Here is a 20,332-nt window from a genome sequence, read left to right as displayed (position 1 = left end):
CTCCCAGACTGGGTGGAAGTGGAGGGAGGTATGGGGGGCATCTTATGTGCTCTGCTGCGCGGGTCGACGGCTGATTGCCACGCCTCTCCGTGGGGTTCTGTTGCAGTCTTCACCACCAGCTGCGCCTCTCCTCTCCACCAGCCACCCAGCTATCTGCTCCGCTCTCCGTGCTAGCCGTCCACCAACTTGTCTTCAGGCATCTCCCTACTTAACATAGCTCTCAGTGATCTCAGCTCTTAGTAACTTCAGCTCTTTAAAAAGGAGGACTTGTGGCACCTTAGAGACTAACAAACTTATTTGAGCATAAGCTTTCATGAGCTACAGCTCACTTCATCGGATGCTCAGATAAATTTGTTAGTCTCTAAGGTGCCACAAGTCCTCCTTTTCTTTTTGTGGATACAGACTAACACTGCTGCTACTCTGAAACCTGTAATTCAGCTCTTTAGTGATTTCAGCTCTCAGTGATTTTTAGCTGGTAGTAGGGGAGCCTCAGTGCTGGTGCACCACTAACCCAAAGTAGGTCTAATGTTTAGACGTAGGTATCAGTGATTTCAGCTCCGCAGCATGTAACAAGACTCCTAATAGAGCCACAATTAGCTTTGTTATTACACAGTGGAGAGAGGAAGGATCAAAGTGGTGTTTGGGACCCTCAGAAGGGGCCCACGCTACCAGATACATATACCTATCCCAGCATCTCTCAATTCTCTGGGTTCTGGAACCCATGTCCCGTGCCTAGCAAGTGCTACTTAGTTGAGGGAGAGTCCCTCCGTCATAAAATGCCAAGTACAGTTCTACTGTCCTTGATTCACATAACCAGGATAACAACGCTTTATTACTTCTGCCCCAATAACAAAGAGACTGGGGATCCCACAGCAGCCAAAGTGACCATTTTGGGCAAGCAGTCCATCATGCTAGGCAGGGTGGGTGTGCCAATGCAGCTGAGATCAGCCCCTGAAGTCCTTTTCCACAGCTCATCACCGGATATCAGGGTAGAGCTCATTCTGACTCTGCTTACATATATGAAGCAAACATGTTGGCAATTTTATTATACTCTTTGAGACTAACAGGCTATTAATGGTGTCACAAAACAACAAGCTGTTTGCTAAACTACTGTTGAACATTTTTACTGATAAGACTTCAAATATCTATTTGTCTCTAAAAAAACTGAACAGATTTTGTAAAGGTTTTCTCTGTTAAATACAACAGATGGCACAACCCCATTTTGAAGTAAAGTCCAGAGAGATGTTTTAGCCTGAAAAATGTATTTATTACATTTTGCTATCCATTAAAAATGGTTTAGTTGTGATTTTTTTACTTAAAATTACTGAGCTAAAAGTTAAGAGGTAGCTATATTATAATAAGCAAAATAGTAAACACTGTTTAAGTCACAAAAATCTACAGTTTTCTGCATTCAGACACATACAATATACAATTTAATTTACACTATATGCATTACTTTAGCCTTGGGGGTGATAGCACCTCCAAAACTTGAACTTGATCATTAAACAGTAAGCAGAAGAATTGGTTTTAAACAACATATGGTCCATCACTTTGGGGAGAGAAAAAAGCTTCTAAGGATTTCTGGTCTTCACCTCCATATTTTTTTTCTTTTTGTTTGTTTGTTTGAATTTAACTAAAGCTGTATTACTTTATATGAAAAGGCCATGAATTATCCTTGGTTTTTCCAATATTATTTCAGTAGATTTGCTACTGGATACTGTATTGTGCTTGTTGCAGTTGAGTAAAATGGATCATGTTGAGTCAGTCATATTGCTTCTGGGCTGGAAAAGTAGAATGACATCTACAGTAAAATTGATCACAGTTCTTTCCATATGGTCAAGAATATAAACCATAAATCAGTTTGCCCAAATACATTTGTATTACATCCTGGGATTGCCAAAAACAATCCATTTGGCTGAGAGAAAATATGCAGGATCTGAAATAGTTTTGCACTATTTTCCATGTTGGTGGATAATAGTGATTGTTTAGCAATTGGCTATAGCAGAGTCACATGACCTTTTAATCTAAAATAAAGAAACTCCAGCACTAGATAATATTGATACAATAACCTATTTGAGGCAAAATCAGGCCCTACATTTAAGATACTTAAATTGATGCCATTCTGATGGACTAATCCTTTAAGGTCTTAGCACGCATCATCTAGTACTGACCACCCTGTAAAACCAGAGCTTTCTCAAATGGAAATCACTGGAAGTTTTCGTTTGATTTCAGTGGATCCACAAGCAGGCCCATAGGAGCCAATTGTCACTGTTCCTGGCAAAGTCAAGTTAGTGAGAGTATTGAACATAAAGGATGCTATCCTGGCCCTACTGACTTCAAATTCAACTAGAATTTCATCCAGAAGGTGGCAAGATCAAGCCCACATTAGAGTTAGGGCTGCACTTTGTGGGAAGGTATAAGACAGCTGCATTTGCTTATCTCTCAAAACTATGTGTGGGGTCCATTCTTTGTATGTTTGTGAGACCAAGAATATTGTGTAGAAAACCCTAGATCACTCTATTAATAACCTCCTTTATCTTGTACATTTGCCTGTCAAACAGAGAATTTCCTTAGAGATATTTGGAATTGTCCCATGTAGTTGGACTGCTCACTCCCCAGAAATTCAGCTGAGATCAGATACATCTTAAATAATTTATAACAGAGAGAAAACGTTAAAGCAATATAACATACCACTAACTCTAGTTCAAGTTAATTTCCAGAAAACATTCTACTCTTCAGCGAGGATCCGAACAGGCAATAATCAAAGGATAACATCGATTTTTTTAAAATGTAATTTTATGTTTTACATTTTCCCTTTAATGTGGAATAGTTTATTTCCAGAATTATGCAAATTGTAATGCAGTACCTTAAATAAACTTTGCATTGTGATTTCATGAGTTATTTCTTAATGTTAGTTTTTGGGGCTTTTTAAGACTGTGTTATGGTACCTGAAAAGCATATCTGTTTATATTAGAGAGTGTCTTACAATACATTTAAGAAATAACTGTAGAATAAACTGTGATTTTGTATTCTATGATTTGAGAAATGAATGATTATTAATTGTGATTAAAGACTATATGGGAAATGCACATGCACAAAGGGAAGAGTGAAGGTTGCTCATGCAAACAATCTTGGGGCAGTTTGGATTTGAATCCGAATTTTGTGCTTGAATACATTTCCACTTTTAACAAGACCAATATACAGTTGATGAGGATGATTTTCACATTTTTAAGATTACCCCCAAATCCACAGGAGTCTGCCTTTAAGACTGAATTGCTAAACTTCTCCTACTCCTGGTTTCTGAACATTTACAAAAACTGTTGTCTTGAATTTTGTGATTCCAATGAGATCGGTGGGAGTTTTGCCCGAATAAGAACTGCAAGACTAGACACATTAACAGCGGATTCATATTTATGTTTTCAAAAGACTGACAAACATTTTAAATTCTGTGATACAAATGATGACATTTACCTTTTTAACAGAAGCTCTATTCTGTTTTTATTCTTTAAATAAATGAATACATTTATTACTATACATTTACTAGAATATCTAAAGAGCAACTAACGCCAAACTGAAAATCTTCAAAAACATGCTTTTTACCCATATATTCTGTTTTATTTCCCTCATTTTCTAGTACTAAGGAGATCTGATGAAAACAGCTTATTTATCTCAAGTGTTCATATGCGTCAATGTCTTATTCTTTATCTAAGTTGATTTACAAACGCTTTATTAAAGTTGATTAAAACACATACTGCCTTCTGCTCCCCAGACCCTTATGAAACATGAGATTTCAAAATCTCAGACTCATGGGTTAGAAAACAAGGACATTCTAAGTTAAAGTTTCCCTACATATCCCTGCAAAGAACAGTCTGGCAGGAAAACCCCCCCCATAAATTTATAAAAACTAGGAAGTGAACATCAAGGTGTTGCTAAATAGATACAGCACAACCACCCAGCCTTACTCTAGTGCAGGGGTTCTCAAACTTCATTGCACCACGACCCCCTTCAGAGAACAAAAATAACTACATAACCCCAGGAGGGGGGACTGAAGCCTGAGCCCGCCTGAGTCCCGCTGCCCCAGGTGGGCAGCAGGCAGAGCCCAAGCCCCACTGTCCTGGGTGTTGGGGGCCCAAGCCCAAGGGCTTCAGCCCCAGGCAGAGGGCCTGTAACCTTAGCCCCAGCACCCAGGGCTGAAGCCCTCGGGCTTCAACTCCAGGCAGTTGGGCTTGGGCTTCGGCTCTGGTGACCCCATTAAAATGGGGTCACAACTCACTTTGGGGTCCTGATCCACAGTCTGAGAACCACTGCTCTAGTGTTTTTATGGGAGGAGAGACTGTTTCCCTTAACAGGAGGACACTAATGTTAGGAAATTTCCTAATGGATTTTTGTTAGTTTCTTTGTGATTGTACAGCAGGAAGGGAGGAAGTACAATAAATTCAGCGTGATCTCTATCAACCAGCAGCAATTACTTCCCCATGTCAATGTTGCCACACAACCAGCAGAGAGGCCCATGAAACTGCATAAATAGGGATCCTGATTTGGAGTTGCGGTGGGCACAATGAAAATAGTATTGTTACAGCTTGTTAACATACTGTGCTATTCCCAGTACGTTTTGCCATTCAGATGAGGGCAGAGTTAAGGCTGGGAGGTTGTATTGTGTTTGAAGAAGCACCTTAACTGTTCAGTTCCTGGTTTTGTAACATTTGAGTTTGGGCTCAACAAGTCCCATACGCTGGCTCGTTAATCTTTATCTGAATTCATAATCTTCATCTTTGATATCATAAGCATATCCATTGCCACTGAATATGGTGCCACAAACCAATATGATGAATTTCCATAAAAAACAGAACACGCGCATCTGGGTGAATTCTGGAGAAGAGCATTCATGAATACATACATGGGATTCCAATTCAATCTGAACACATTTGTTTCCTCTTTGCTTGCTTTTCTGTGCCCATTTGTGGAGCCCGTTTTGTTCAGGCAAATATTTCAGGAGGAATTTTTGTCCATTTTCATGCACAAACAAGTTTATTCATGCCTCAGGAATCAAATCAGAAAACAGAAACCATACCATGTGACTCAGCTAACCAATCACACAATTCAAACAGCAAATTCTGAATATCTGATAGAGTACTCACTGAAAACAAGTCATGAATACCTCATTGGCCCAAACATTTTTAAAGAGTGTCTGTCAGATAATGCCAGTTAAACAGATTTATATTATCATGATCTGATAGTGGACAATACACAAATAGATAATGAGCCGTGTAACAATGTTTGCAACAAAAAGTTCAACAAGATTTAACAAAGATACTGGTTTTATGCAAATTTAATTGGGGTTGGAGGGGAAATACACAATGTATATAGGCAGAATGTTTTTCTAAGTAGGTGTAAGTATGTGCTTAAAGAAGCTTATTCTTAAACCATTTCTAGTGCCATCCGGATTGTTACAGAAGGTTTAAGGTAAACTTTTTGACTGCACTTATTGCACTCTTTTTTTCAAAGCTTTATAACAAAACCCTTCTGATGTACCATAGATTCTTCATTGTGATTAACTAATCTATAGAAGTTCAATTACGTGGACTACTGAATTATCCAAAATAGCATGTACTATTAGTCTGAGATGTATCATCCTATTTTATAATCTGCGGCATATCACTCCAAGCTTGGGATTTCTTTTTGGCAAGTTCCATCCATGATGGCTGATCTGGAGCAGAATGACTGATTTTCTTAAACTGGTTCATTTCTTCTCTCTCTATCGGCACTGAGGATTGAGCTAGTGTGAAAAAAAACATATATACATTGTGTTAGCTTGATGCTCAACTACAGACCTCACCTGTTTCTTTAAATAAACCTTTTCATTTCACCTGGAAACTTATTCTACAGTGCATTAGCAAAGAATTAAAATGGTACTACAGATCAAAATGCAACATTTGCATGCACTTGACTTCCTCTAACAGGGGCAATGCATCTAGGTCCCAATCCAGTGAAGTGTCCAATGCCCTCAACTCACATTGATTTCACTGAGAATTAGCCCATCATAAGCAGCATTCCTCAAAGTAAAACTGTGGAAACTAGTGTTAAAGAAACAATTACAATTCTTGCTCTCACTGCAGACAGTGAGAAGTGGGAAAGAGACAAGTCACTGTGGCATGGATCCTGCAAACACTGGATCCATGGGAAATTTTGCTCATATGAGCAAAGTCATCCACATGCTTCAGAGTCTGCAGGATTGGAGCCTACATTAGTATTTCAAGCATTTGTTTTCATACCAGGCACATGATGTGACAGCGAGTTGGCTCTTGGCAGAGGCTCGTTCATGTCAGACTTTGTCTCATTCCTCTGTTCTTCCGAAGAAGTTTTAGGTCCTAAATGTGAAGGTTTGCTCCTGATGAAGTTTGCTTGTTGCTTCATTGACCCCTAATTACATTGGGGGAAAAAAGCAGGTAGAAATGTTTTAAATAATTCAGCGAGAATGAACAGTGGGAATTTAAAAGAACATGAGCAACACAGGAGTGAACAACATGCTCCTGCATAACCATGGAAAAGTCTTGTCACACACTTGTTCCATTTATTTCACTCAAGTTATCACCAGTTCATAAAGCTTTAACATTTTGAGATTTGTTTCCAGGACGATAATTTTGCAATTTAAAAAAGTGCCTCTGTATTTTGTCTTATTTACAGCAGTGATTGCAGAAGGTTGTTATTTTCACTGCAAATTTATTCTCGGCCATATGCATCCCTCTGCTAATGTGAATAGGGAGAAGCCACGCCTGGCAGAAAATGGTTTCTGGTGCACACTGCAGGAGTTGTGGTTTTACCGCAGGTTTCCCTTTCTTCTCCCCAACTCCATGAGTTGAGGACTCTGTGGTGGTAGAGGCAGCTAGGGTTGGGATGAGATGTTCTTTGAGGCACAATTTCCTTCAGATCCTCATGGATTTCCTTAAGGAAGGCAATGCTGACCATGTCAGCACATTCTCCCTTGGGTTCCCCTACTGTCCGGTGAAACTCCCCCATGGTGGGAATTCATGGTAGTATGTTTCTGGAAGGAACCCTGTTACCATGTGGGACAGAGATAACAGGAGCAGTGCAGTGGCATTGAGCTTCATGCCCTATGGTCAGCAGGATCTTGGGGTACCTACAGGCTAGAAGGATCGTGTCCCTTAGCTGTTGTATGGAACCAGTCCACATGGTACAATCTGCAGGATACAATGCAACTTGAAATCAGGAGATTTCTGGCCCTTAGGAAGGAATTTCTCAAATAGGGGATGATTTGACCCACTATGTTTTAAGTGTAGTGAATGTGTACAAACATTATTATGGTTTATAATCTCATCTGGACACATCATTAGGGAACATTTCTTGTTAATCACACTGCCGTTATTTATCGTTTGTCATCCTGTAGAGAGGTCTATTTTAAAATTTTAGAATACAATACACTAACCTCAAAGCTTATGCTCAAATAAATCGGTTAGTCTCTAAGGTGCCACAAGTACTCCTTTTCTTTTTACTTTCTATCAGGAGAGCTTCATGTAAGGAATTATTTAACATGAGTTTTCTAAGAGGCAATGGTAGCTAATATCCAGTGTCACCATCACATGTAAGTCTGATTTATCACAGTACAAAGAGCCAAAATCTAGAGCATAAGAACATATATAAGAACATAAGAATGGCCACACTGGGTCAGACCAATGGTCCATCTAGCCCAGTATCCTGTCTGCTGACAGTGGCCAATGCCAGGTGCTTCAGAGGGAATGAACAGAATAGGTAATCATCAAGTGATTCATCCCCTGTCGCCCATTCCCAGCTTCTGGTAAACAGAGGGTAGGGACACCATCCCTGCCCATCATGGCTAATAGCCATAAATGGACCTATCCTCCATGAACTTATCTATTTCTTTTTGAACCCTGTTATAGACTTGGCCTTCACAAGATCTTGGTATTGTCACTGAGTGTCAAACAGAAAAGTTATTTTTACCTTATTTAATTTCTCCAGACCCTGAAAATTGTTGACTAGGAAGTTTTGAAACCAAATTGCTCTGTCAGGCTTAAATCACTGAGAAGATTTTGGATTACTATGAAATATGTGTGTGTGTGTGTGGGGCGGGGGTTAAATACACACAAAAAGAACAGATTCCCTCAGTAGGGATTGCACAATTTAGCACATCAGTCAATTTACTTCAGTGTATATATACACAAAGCTAGGCCTGATCCTGCCAGCATTTAAGCAGATGAGTAATTTTACACTCAAGGAGCAATCCCACAACCACTCACATGTGTAAAATTATTCATGAGAGTAGTCATGGGACTATGCATGTGCACAAGTGTTTGCAGGATCAGAGCCTTTGCAATTAAGTATCAATAATAATTAGATTTTTACACAATTATTTAATAGCAACTGATCCAAACCAAGAATGCAACAGCAATTTTACACAAAAGCATTAAACAAGTTTGCCTGTAAGCACCTCCATTCTTTCCTTCTCCTTATTTTGTTTTTCTGTGTCTAACTTAATGTCTTGAGCCACATGTTTCTCTTCTTTAGTAGGCTCCGGCTCTTGTTGCATGCCCCTTTGCTTCTGTCTTGCTATAGTAATCCAGGCTGGTGTGGACTGGCTGTCAGTTCCTCCTGGAGAGTCTGCTGTAATCACTGGGGAAGGCACAGTCTTCTCTGTTGACAGATTCATTTGGAAACAAGGTTATTTGAAAGAAAACCTTAATTCATTTTAGCTCCTCCACTTTCTCATTTCAGATTTGTTATTACAGAAAATGTGATTAAAGAACATTTTATTTTGACCCCGTGAGGAGTTTTGATATTACTGTTCCTTATTCACTTTGCTAAATTACAATTTTATTTGTAAGTGCTGCTCCTGTATCTTTGTATCTTTTGTATCTTTGACCGTGTCACTCCTGTCATATGAGCGATATAAAGCAGCACCAGTCAAATTACATCAACACTGCAACTGTCAATTGCAAACTGACAACAGCTGACCTCTCTTGATCTTGCTCTCTCTCTCTCCTAAATACCAAGGCAATGCTTCCATCGCACTGAAGAAGAGAGAAATGTTAAAATGGAAAGCCACAAAAATGAATGCATCAGGCCAGTTTCACTGCTGCGGTAAGTGAATGAGTGGAAATTCCATTGACTTAAATAGCTGCACCCACTAACACCAGGTGTGAATTTGGTCCATCAAGCAGAAATAGCGCTTACTCCTAACTAAACAAGTTAATCTCACAGTGCTTAAAAGGTACAAGAAAAGTAACACCAACCCTAAAACACGAACTACCTGTGGGCCTGCTCTCTACACAGGAAGTCAATGGAAGTCTTGCCATTGATGTTGATGGCAGCAGGATCAAGTCTTAAAGCATCAGGCACTTGTGTATCACTAGTAACTGAAAAATCAATACTGTCAGAGAGTGCCATTTCAGACGGCGTATGAAATACAGGAACAACATTTACAGAGGAAATCCTAACTTCTGCAGTCTCTGGTACTAACGTCTGGGATTCTTGGGAGCGGTCAGGCAGTCCTGTAGGACTTGTCTTCACTAGAAAATTAGGTTGTGTTAGAACACAACCTTGCAGACATATTAACTAATGTGATGCTCAACTTGCTGTTGCAGTGAGTGTTACAGGGACCATTGTGTTTTACATAGTTTTTTCTGGACATGAGTAAATTCTACTGGAACCAAAGGCTTATGCACAATCACTGGACAGGATGTTTACTATGACTTGTCTTCACTGCCTGCAAAGTCATGTTTAACACTGTATTAGTTAACACAACTCCTCAGGGTCGTGTTCTAACGCAACCCAGTTTTCAATTAAGACAAGCATGACAAAAGAGAGACAGTATGTGGGGAACAAAGCAATCAGACAGTAAATTGTCAGAAGAGTCACCCCTCTGGTGTCAGCACTGTAGACTGGTCTACATTAAAAAGTTAGGTCGACCCAGCTACATCGCTCAGGGATGTGAAAAATCCACCCCTCTGAGTGATGTAGTTAAGCTGACCTAACCCACTGGTTCTTTTAGGATAAAATTTTGCAGGCTGACACCAAGTGTGTGCCAGAAGCACTCCTGGTTGTTAGAAAGGGAAGAGCAAAGCCTGAGTAATATTACCTCCTGCCAAGGACCCACCCAGCCCCTGCTCATGGCCCTCAGCTGATTCTGCTGATGAACATGGTCTCTTGATTGCCTGAAGACTCCAGCAGGCACAGACAAACTCTGCAACAGGCCTGGATACCCAGCTGCTCCATAGCATTCCATGGTTGCAGCTGTAGTTCTGGTCCTGCTCTCTGCTCCCCCTTGCTCCTAGCCCTTTCTCCAGACTGCTCCTGGTGCCCGATTCCTGCTCCCAGTTCCCATTCCTGGCTCCTGTCCCTGCTCCTGCTCTGGTTGATACTTCAGCTCCGACCTTTGATTCCTGAGTTTTGACTCTTGCTCGCTCCCTGGACTTGGCATTCAGTTTCTGAACACGGCTCTGGCCCTTGGCTCCTGGTTTCTGGCTCTGGCTCACTCCCCAGGTTTGATAACTTGGCTCCTGACTCAGCCACTAGGCATGGCTGCCCCTGTTCCAACCATTAGGCAGCCCTCGTGCCCTGACCACTAGGCAAGGCTGTCCATAGCTGGGCATTACACCTCCCGGAAGAGGTGAAAGTAGATGATTGGTCTTGGACAGGAATGAAGAAAAGGGCAATTCTTAAAAAAAAATTGTCATCACTGTCTAAAATAAGAACGAAAAGATGAAAACACAGAGCTGCAGAACTGTTACTCTCTCTTCTCACGGAAACCTCAGCAGCCAGGAAAAATATTGTCAGAAGCTGTCATTCTCTGGTGTACAGCGCACAGGGACTCCAAGGGAGTGAAGGAATAACCCAGACAACGAGGATGAGGTGTCTCACCCGGGGGCTTGTGAAGAGACACTACCTGAAGGCAGCTGATCACTAAGGGACATGAGTCAACCGGATGCCCAGACACCCTTACTCAGATAGCTCTGAGGGTAGAAGCTCGGATCTGAGGGATTCTGACAGAAAAGCAATTTTAAACAAAATCCAGAATGCCGGAATGCAAGCAGGAGGTAATGGTAATGGCTTTGGAGTGACACCAAGAAAAATATTTCCCATGCTCTCCAACCAACAGTGGTGGTACTTGAACTCTTAAGATAGAGTGTCAACTATTTGAGAGGGAAAAGCTCTCACGCACAAGGATTAATCTCTCCAACTCCAGGCCAGCAGTAGTACTGTAACAGGAAGCTCTGCGGAGAGAATTGCAATATGGCTCAGATCATTGCTTAGGTGACTGGATTCCCCAACACAATTAGACTCCTCCCACAAGAAAATACTGCAGGTGCCTGTTTATTCAAATAATGCAGCACTGGTTGCTTATCTGCCCAGGATAGCACTGGTTTCACTATGCAGGACTCCCTGAAAGCTAACAGTGCTCGCCTCATGAGCCCCCATGTTCTAATACATTCTTTTCTCCCAAAATGACCATTTCCTCTGAATCATCCTGCATCCCACAGAGCCCCACAGCCCAGATGACTGGTATCTGTAACCACTACTGTGGTTTTGCCAGAAAGATTCCTTTTAACAGGCAGTTTGCCACTAACCACCAAGTGAGGAAGATTTCACAGGGAAGTTTAGCAGAGCAAAATGTGTCTAATGCTTCTTAAGCATAAGTGCTAGAGAGGTTTAGAAACCGCTGGGTAACTTGGGACAGTGCTACTACAACTGGAACCAGATGATTCTCTCACTGATTCTCACCACTCTCTAGAGATGAAAGCCCAGATTCACAAACAGGCTGCATAATTTTTAGGTGCCTAGAAAAATCACTGGAATCAACAAAGCCTGAGTTAGGTACCCAGGCTCCCTATACAACAAATAGGGAGAGAGAGGTGCCTAAGAATGGGATCCACAAAAGCCAGAATGCTAGGTGGCTCCCTGCCAAAGCTAGCCAGCAGCAGATGCCAATGAGAAGGTGTATCCTAAGCCCCACTCCTCTTTGGGACTTGAATGCCTAAATTCAGGGTGGAGGGAGGCACCTATCTCTGCTTGGGATCCATAGCTGTGAACCTTCTCCTGGAGTCAGGTGTCTACGATTTTTTGTTTTTGTTTTGCAAGAAACACCAGACAAGAAGGAGAAAGAGGTAATGGTGGCACCTTCCTAATAATTTTTAGCCCAGTGGTAAGAGCACTTGCCTGGGATATGGGAGACCTGGGTTCAGTTCTGAAGTGTTTCTCTCAGTCTCTCTGGTTGAAGCTGTTCCACTTTGTATAAACGCTTACATCATCATTGAAGCAGCCAAAGCAAGGGCATTTGGGCACTCAGAGACCTTTCTACAGATCTGACTGGACGTTCTCTGCCCTTTGCTGACTGGCTCCAACCCTCTCCCTCCCTCCCAGTCACTTCACAACTGCCCCTCTTACTCTCTTCTCCACTGCTCTGCCCCCCTCATCCCCTTCTATGTCCCCTTTCCCTTTTGCTCACCCTCTCCAACTAAACTAAACTAAAATAAAAAAAAAAAAAAAACAAAACCCATGGCACTAACATGCTGTTTGCTGCCGTCACATTGTTCACTCTGCTTTCACACCTTTCCCCATCCTGTGTCTGTCTTGTCTGTTTTGACTATAAACTCTTTAGGGCAGGGAGTGTCTACTTCTCTGTGTTGGTATGGTGCCTAGCACAATGGGACAATGGGGCCTGTTCTTGGCTGGCCCTTAGGCACTACCGTCAGAAACATGATTAATAATAACAATTAACATCTGAGGTTGCCCAGATAAGAGACATTTACCAGCACTTGGAGGGGAACCATCCATTCCCCTCCCCCCCCCCCCCGTAATAAGTTGAGGGCACCCCTGTGGTAATGGACAAGGTGGCAAGTTTAATCCTAAATCACTTATTCATATAACCTTACATCCAAACTAAAGTCTCCATCTGTTTCTTCCGCATTTCCTGGTAGATGTCCATCCATCAACTTACACTCAATATGGCAAAAAATGAGCTCTTAATCTTTCCACCCAAGCCCTCTCCCTTCCCCTACTTCAGTAATTATGCACACTGCCACCATCCTCCCTCACCATCCTCCTGCTCACTCAGGTGTATAAACTGAGCAGCTGTCTTTCTAGACACATATGACTAAGCCATGGATCAAACCTACTGCTCCCTCCTGTGGAGTGTTTCTAAGATCAGCGCCTTTCCTCTCTGTCCACACACCTAAAACATTAATTTAGGCCCTCATCTCACTCTGCACTACTGTATCCTCCTTCTTTATGGCCTTGACAAATGCCATCTTAAATCCATTCAAAGTTCTGCTACAAAGATCATTCCTGGCTCATCGCTCTAACCATGTCTCTCACACACACACACCCCTTTCTGTCCCTCTGCTGACTCCCACTGCATCAAACAAAAATGACTTGCCTTCACTTTGAAGATCCTCCTGGCTTGCCTCTGATCTAACATCTCTTATAGGATATTGGGCATTTGACATCTCCTTCCATGCTGCCAGTGATGCCAGAATTCCCTCAAACACTTTTGTACTTTCTCCTGGACTGTCTCTTATGGGCGCTAGAAACTGTCTGTAAAAACCACAAAGTTACCTTATTGTCCTCCTTCAACTGCCCTCAAAACTCACCTCTGAAGTGATACTTCAAAACAATCTACAATGACTAGACAGCTGACACGTTGTGATCACTGCTTATTGTGCTAAACATAATAGTCTCGTTGTTACCTTGTTCTCCTGTTAGTTTGTCTGTAGGCATCTACTGTCTCTCACCGTATATACTTGGACCATGTTTTTTGCTATTAGTGTAGACAGTGCCTAGCACAATAGTAATGCTTTGGTGTCTTTGGGTGTGTAATGGGGCGGTACCCACCTCTCATGAGCACCCCCTTCTGGTTGGGTGTGTGTGCAATTGTTTAGTTTATGGTGACCCCTGTCAGTGGTTTCTCGGGTGGTTTTTCAGTGACTCAGCACTCCAGCCAAGTCACACACACTGTATGTGGGACAGAACAAACCCCTTCCAGGGTATATAGTCTTTACCTTGTCCTGGCCCTAGTATGGTGCTGTAGCCCCAGGGCTTCCTCCCCGAAGACACAGTCTTCTTGTGGCCCTCCCTGGACTCAGTCCTTACTCAGTCCCAGCAGCCAGCCAGGAGCTCCTTCACAGCTCCCCTGGTCCCTGCCAGCAGACTGTCTTAGGCTCCTTTCTGGGACAGGGTGTGGCCCCTGGGTCTAGTCCGCCCCATCACAGGATGTTACCATAATAATAATGTTTATAAATAAATAGGAGAAGATGACATCAAGCAGTTATGTTCTTCTTATAACACTTCTTCAAGGTTGAAAAACTCAGCATCCCTGTCAGCCATGTTGGGGGGCAGCTATCACCTCAAAAGATGGGAAGAGAGCACTCTCGTACTAACGGCAAGCAGCTTTTTGTAATTATTTTCAAAGAAATTATCTGAATCTGTATGGACCTGACCCTGGATGGCAAAGTTGTGACAGTTGCATTCTTAGGAGCCATAGCTGATCTGTTTATCCTTTGGGAAGGAGGCTGTTTTAAGGAACCAGTCTGTACATTTGCTTTTGTGATAGTCTTTGCTATGACAGAAGCCAAGTCTGGCAGGAAAGAGAGAGGTAGAACAGTACTGTCAACTCAGAAAGGAGACCTCGCCAGCGCAGGATTTACTACCGCTTCTACAAACAAGTTTGGCAGAGCTACTGCAGGCAGCATAACAAGTGTGTCAGATTATTTATTATATCTGTTTCCCAAAGGCTTCCGTGAAGGATGGAGGCCCCATTGGAGGGGGGGATGGCTAGACAGGCTACACACATAATAAAAGAGTCTCTGTCCCAAACAGCTTACAGTCTATGCAAGTGATAAAAGACAATGGGTGGATACAACAAAGAATGGAAGCTGGGGGAAGGGAGGATAAGGTAGCAGTCTAAAGAGTATTTGAGACTCTCCTTTAAAAGTGTGGGGTTCTGAGGGGCAGTGGAGGCCCAGTAGCCATGGCATGCAGTGGCTATCCACAAAATAAATATTTCACTCACCTTTTTCCTCAGTTCATTGGCCTTCTGATTCACCTTGAATAACACTTTTCTTTCTTATCTCTTTCAGTCATTGGGCTGTCAATGTGCTTTTATGACTTGCGGTGTGGCAAGTCAAAGGATTGGGGAATAGAGATAGTCACGGTGGAACCAAGAGTCCTTGGTAGTAATTTTTTTTAAATTAAGGCCAAGTTACATTAAAACAAGTCTTAAGCACAATTCAATTGTTGTTTCTGCTTATTACTCACAGGAAGAACACACAAAAGTTCCAAGACTTGTGCATTCTACTTTATAGAGAGACATGGTGTCCAGTGGGCAGGATACAGGATTGGAAGTCAGAAGATGTTTTTTTTCCTAGATCTTCTATGGGTTGTCTGACATTGGGCATACCATGAAACCTCCCTGTGTCTTGGTTTCCCCATCTGTAAAATAGGGCTAAAGATACCCACCTTTGGACTACACTTTGAGATCTATGGATTAAAAACATTATATTAATGCTAAGTACTATTCTTTGCTTGTTGCTTCACTGGGTAGAAAAAAATCATTTAAGATATTTAATAATAATTAGTTATTGAATAACTTTGTCAAGTAATAAAGGGCACTGGGCGATGATTCAGAATCATATTCAGTCATTCAGAATATGTTCACACTCATGGCTGCATCTTTTTATTTGTTTCTTTAAAACTAATTTGACATAAGGGGTTTTGAAAGAACTATGGGATTTCCTTCCTCCTCTTGAATGAAGTTTGCCCTCATTTTGGAAATAAGTGTCAATAAATGGAAAAGTACCGCCAGCCACACGTATATTGAGGTGAGAATCCCTTAATTCTGCTAGTGCTTTACAAGAGCACACTTAGAAAGGGGCATGTTATCTGCCGAATTTGCAGGTCTTTGTCTGCTTTCAAACTTTTCTCAAACAGAATTTCTCTTCCTTCTTCAAGACTATGGGCCTGATCTGGCAAAGGGAGTTTTGCCTGCATAAAGACTGCAGGATCAGACTGTATACCATTATGTGAAGGTTATTCTTTAATATATTTATCTCTAGTTATTTGAACAATAAGATTAAACCTGTAGAACTAATCTTGAGATTAAAAAAGGAACTTTTGTTGTTGACATATTTACTAGGTGAGCGTGGGTGATTTTGCACATTCGTAAGAGATGGAAAAAGAGAATGATTAAATAATGATTGGCCACAGTCCTATATCACTTGCCATATATTTGAAAATTATTTTCTCTAACACTAAAAGTAACTGAAGCTGTAAGACTTAACTTTTCAGAGGTAGCCTCAGATATTACTCCCACATTTTTGTGTCCACAAATATTTGCAGGCACAAAAAATTACAGATGTATTTTATAGCACTAAGATGTCTAAGTATCTGAAAATGAGTTGCTTACGTATCGAAGGGCTGTAAAATAGGTCTATAATTATTCATCACCACAACATCATGCAGGTACAAAGTCAGACTAAATTTGAGGCCTTTTTGAAAGTCATGACCTTAATATGCAAGCAAAGTCATGTATTCCAAGCATATTTTTAAAAGCAAATATTTTCAGAACGAATGCAAAATTATTTTTTTTTTTGGGGGGGGGGGGGGAGACCAGGGCCATTGTTTTATAACATACTGTTTGTGGATGCATATTTCATTCCACATTACTTTATCTTTGTTCATTCATAAATAAGCAAGTTACTTTAAGACAGGCTTTATAAGGTATATGACATTTAGGATATCTCAGCCTACATATTTCCCTTTGTTTTTTAACATACCATGTGTTTCTCTCAGTGTACACACCTTATGCTTTCATACCAGACTAAGCATCTCTGAAAGGTTTTGCTAAGCAGCTCTGATATCTTTTTCCCCCCCTCTAAGCGGCTGTGCAACATGAGCTGTAAATTTTGGTTGGATCCATAATAGACCCTCCAAGAGAGTTTATTACAGAGAAAACTGCTACCTCTACATCAAAAAGTCTATTGCTTTCTTGGAAAACAGCCCTATCAAAAAATTGTCTGAGACAACTAGAAACAACTTCTTTTGAAGAGAAGTAAGCTTCCTACATATATTGCTTTAATGCAATCCTGGTTAGATATAAAAAAAAGTCTTTTTTATGCAGAAAGACAGAGAGAAGTACTTTTCTTGTAATTTCAAACCCTGGATTTTCTGGACAATATATTCTTTCACTCTCCTTCCTTGAATTCCTTTCCAGAATGTCACTCCTACTACAATTTCTCAACACAAAAGTCAATTACTTTTATTTTTATAACTTTTCAGTGGCTCCAAAAGGCACACACAATGTTCTCCTACAGCAATGGGTTGTTTTTAAGGTTTGTGCACAGTCATTTATCCTAAGGCCACGTCTACACTACCCGCTGGATCGGCGGGTAGTGATCGATTTATCTTGTCTAGTATAAACGCGATAGATCGATCCCCAATCGCTCTGCCGTCAACTCCGGAACTCCACCACTGCAAGAGGCGGAAGCGGAGTCGACGGGGGAGCAGTGGCCGTCGATCCCGCGCTGAGAGGACGTGAAGTAAACGATTCTAAGTCGATCTAAGATACGTCAACTTCAGCTACGCTATTCTCGTAGCTGAAGTTGCGTATCTTAGATTGATCGCCACCCCCAGTGTAGACCAGGCCCAAGAGGTGGAAGCGGAGTTGACGGGGGAGCAGTGGCCGTCGATCCCGCGCCGTGAGGACGCGAAGTAAGTGATTCTAAGTCGATCTAAGATACGTCGACTTCAGCTATGCTATTCTCGTAGCTGAAGTTGTGTATCTTAGATTGATCCCCACCCCCAGTGTAGACCAGGCCTAAGAGACAAAAGGGAATACATGGTATGTTTATATCATGCCATCCATTCTGAAGGATCCCTTGTCACTTTACAAATGATGGCCCAGATCTTGCAAATATTGAGGGATGTGCATAACTTCCCTCATGCGAGTTTAGATTTTTAAAAACCTGTTGGGTTAATACTCACGCGAGGAAAGTGATATACATGCTTAAGTGTTTTTGCAAGCTTGTGTGAGGTCATAGGCCACTAACAAGGCCTATGAGGCAAAAAGACATCCTTTAGTAGATGGATAAATCCTAATGAGGAAAATAGAAAAGAGCATAAACTCTGGCAAATGAAGTGTAAAAATATAATTAGAAAGACAAAAAAAGAATTTGAAGAACAGCTAGCCAAAGACTCCAAAAATAACAGCAATTTTTTTTAAAATTCATCAGAAGCAGAAAGCCTACTAAACAACCAGTGGGGCCACTGGACGATCGAGATGCTAAAGGAGCACTGAAAGACTATAAGGCCATTGCGAAGAAACTAAATTAATTCTTTGCATCGGTCTTCACTGTTGAGGACGTGAGGGAGATTCCCAAACCTGAGCCATTCTTTTAGTGTGACAGATCTGAGGAAGTGTCCCAAATTGAGGTGTCATTAGAGGAGGTTTTGGAACAAATTGATAAACTAAACAGTAATAAGTCTCCAGGACCTGATGGTGTTCACCCAAGAGTTCTGAAGGAACTCAGATGTGAAATTGCGGGACTACTAACTGTGATCTGTAACCTATCATTTAAATCAGCTTCTGTACCAAATGACTGGAGGATAGCTAATGTGATGCCAATTTTTAAAAAGGTGACCCTGGCAACTGCAAGCCAATAAGCCTCACTTCAGTACCGGGCAAATTCGTTGAAACGATCATAAAGAACAAAATTGTCAGACACATAGATGAACATAATTTGTTGGGAAATAATCAACATGGTTTTTGTAAAGGGAAATCATACCTCATCAATTTACTAGAATTCTTTGAGGGGGTCAACAAGCATGCGGACAAAGGAGATCCAGTGGATATAGTATATTTAGATTTTCAGAAAGCCTTTGACAAGGTCCCTCACCAAAGGCTCTTAAGCAAAATAAGCAGTCATGGGATGAGAGGGAAGGTTCTCTCATAGATTGGTAACTGGTTAAAAGATAGGAAACAAAGGGTAGGAATAAATGGTTAGTTTTCAGAATGGAGAGAGGAAAATAGTGGTGTTCCCCAGGGATCTGTACTGGGCCCAGTCCTATTTAACATATTCATAAATGATCTGGAAAAAGAGGTAAACAGTGAGGTGGCAAAATTTGCAGATGATACAAAACTACTCAAGATAGTTAAGTCCCAGGCAGACTGTGAAGAGCTGTCAACCTCTGGAACTCCTTGCCAGAGGGCATTGTGAAGGCCAATACTATTACAGGGTTCAAAAGAGAGCTAGATAGATTCATGGAAGATAGGTCCATCAATGGCTATTAGCCAGGATGGGCAGAAATGGTGTCCCTAGCCTCCGTTTGCCAGAAGCTGGGATTGGGTGACAGGGCATGGATCACTTGATGATAACCTGTCTGTTCATTCCCTTTGGGGCACCTGCAATTGGCCACTGTCAGAGGACAGGATACTGGGCTTGATGGACCTTTGGTCTGATCCAATATGGCCATTCTTATGTGTGTGTGGAACTCCATTAATGGGAGTTTTGTGTGATGTGCCTGCAGTATTGGGTCTCCTATAGATAAATTTAAAAAAAATCACTGAAATGAAGCTAGTTCAGGGTCTGAGGATGGCAACCGAGACACTGAACACTCCATAGTGCCAAAGAAGGAAATAGCACATTTAAAACAAATCACATATTTGAGGTAACACATTTGCAATCCTTTACTCCTGGGGGAATTCTGCACCACTGCGCAATGCAGAATTTTGCAGAAATTAATGTTGTGCGCACAGAATTTCCTTTCTCCCACAGAAATGGGCTGCAGTGCTGCTGGCCGCCACTAGGGGCTGCTGGACCTGGCAGAGCCAGTATCTGGGCAAGGGGGAGCTCCGCAGCTGGGCCGGGGGTGGGGGGAAAGGGTGCGGGTGTCTGGGAGGGAAAAGGTGTGGATATATGGGCAAGGGGGGGCCCACAGCTGGGCTTTGCAGGGAAGGTTTGGGTGTATTGGCTGTAGGGGGCACTGTGGCTGGGCTCGGGGTGAGGGAAGGGTTGTGGGTGTCTGGCTCCCAGGCTGGGCTCAGGGGGTGGAGGGAAGGGGCCAGAGAAACAGGAACTGGGTTGTCATAGGGGTTTCTTTAACTCTGTATTCCTGGGAGAATTTGCGTGTCTCTGTATTGTTACAGACATACTTGCTGACAGGTATTTTGAAATAAATGATCAAAATAATTGAAACTGGCATGATTATGTAGGGTTATTTTGACAAATAAAATTTGCAGAATTTTAAAATATTGTGTGCAGAATTTTTAATTTTTTGGCACAGAATGCCCCCAGGAGCAGCAAGCGTT

At 41.8% G+C, this 20,332-nt stretch overlaps 1 protein-coding gene across 5 annotated transcripts in view; it reads right to left on the bottom strand.

The window, feature by feature from the left end:
* Window positions 1–1,614: 1,614 nt before the first annotated feature.
* Window positions 1,615–20,332, bottom strand: part of CRACDL (CRACD like) — a 104,862-nt gene continuing 86,144 nt past the window's right edge. For 3 of the 5 annotated variants that reach the window (XM_043537206.1, XM_007068979.4, XM_037898550.2), the window contains 3 exons: window positions 8,465–8,667; window positions 6,273–6,420; window positions 1,615–5,776 (listed from right to left, as the gene is read on the bottom strand). In XM_043537206.1, the coding sequence (XP_043393141.1) occupies window positions 5,634–5,776; window positions 6,273–6,420; window positions 8,465–8,667 (494 nt within the window). In that variant the 3' untranslated portion in view covers window positions 1,615–5,633. The remainder of the gene's footprint in view (window positions 5,777–6,272; window positions 6,421–8,464; window positions 8,668–20,332) is intronic. The other 2 variants (XM_043537224.1, XM_043537216.1) reach the window with 1 other exon arrangement.

The sequence above is a fragment of the Chelonia mydas genome, chromosome 1 (assembly GCF_015237465.2).
Source record: "Chelonia mydas isolate rCheMyd1 chromosome 1, rCheMyd1.pri.v2, whole genome shotgun sequence".
Lineage (NCBI taxonomy): Eukaryota > Metazoa > Chordata > Testudines > Cheloniidae > Chelonia > Chelonia mydas.
Note: the sequence above shows the minus strand (reverse complement) of the source record. Positions and strands in the feature narration are given on the sequence as shown.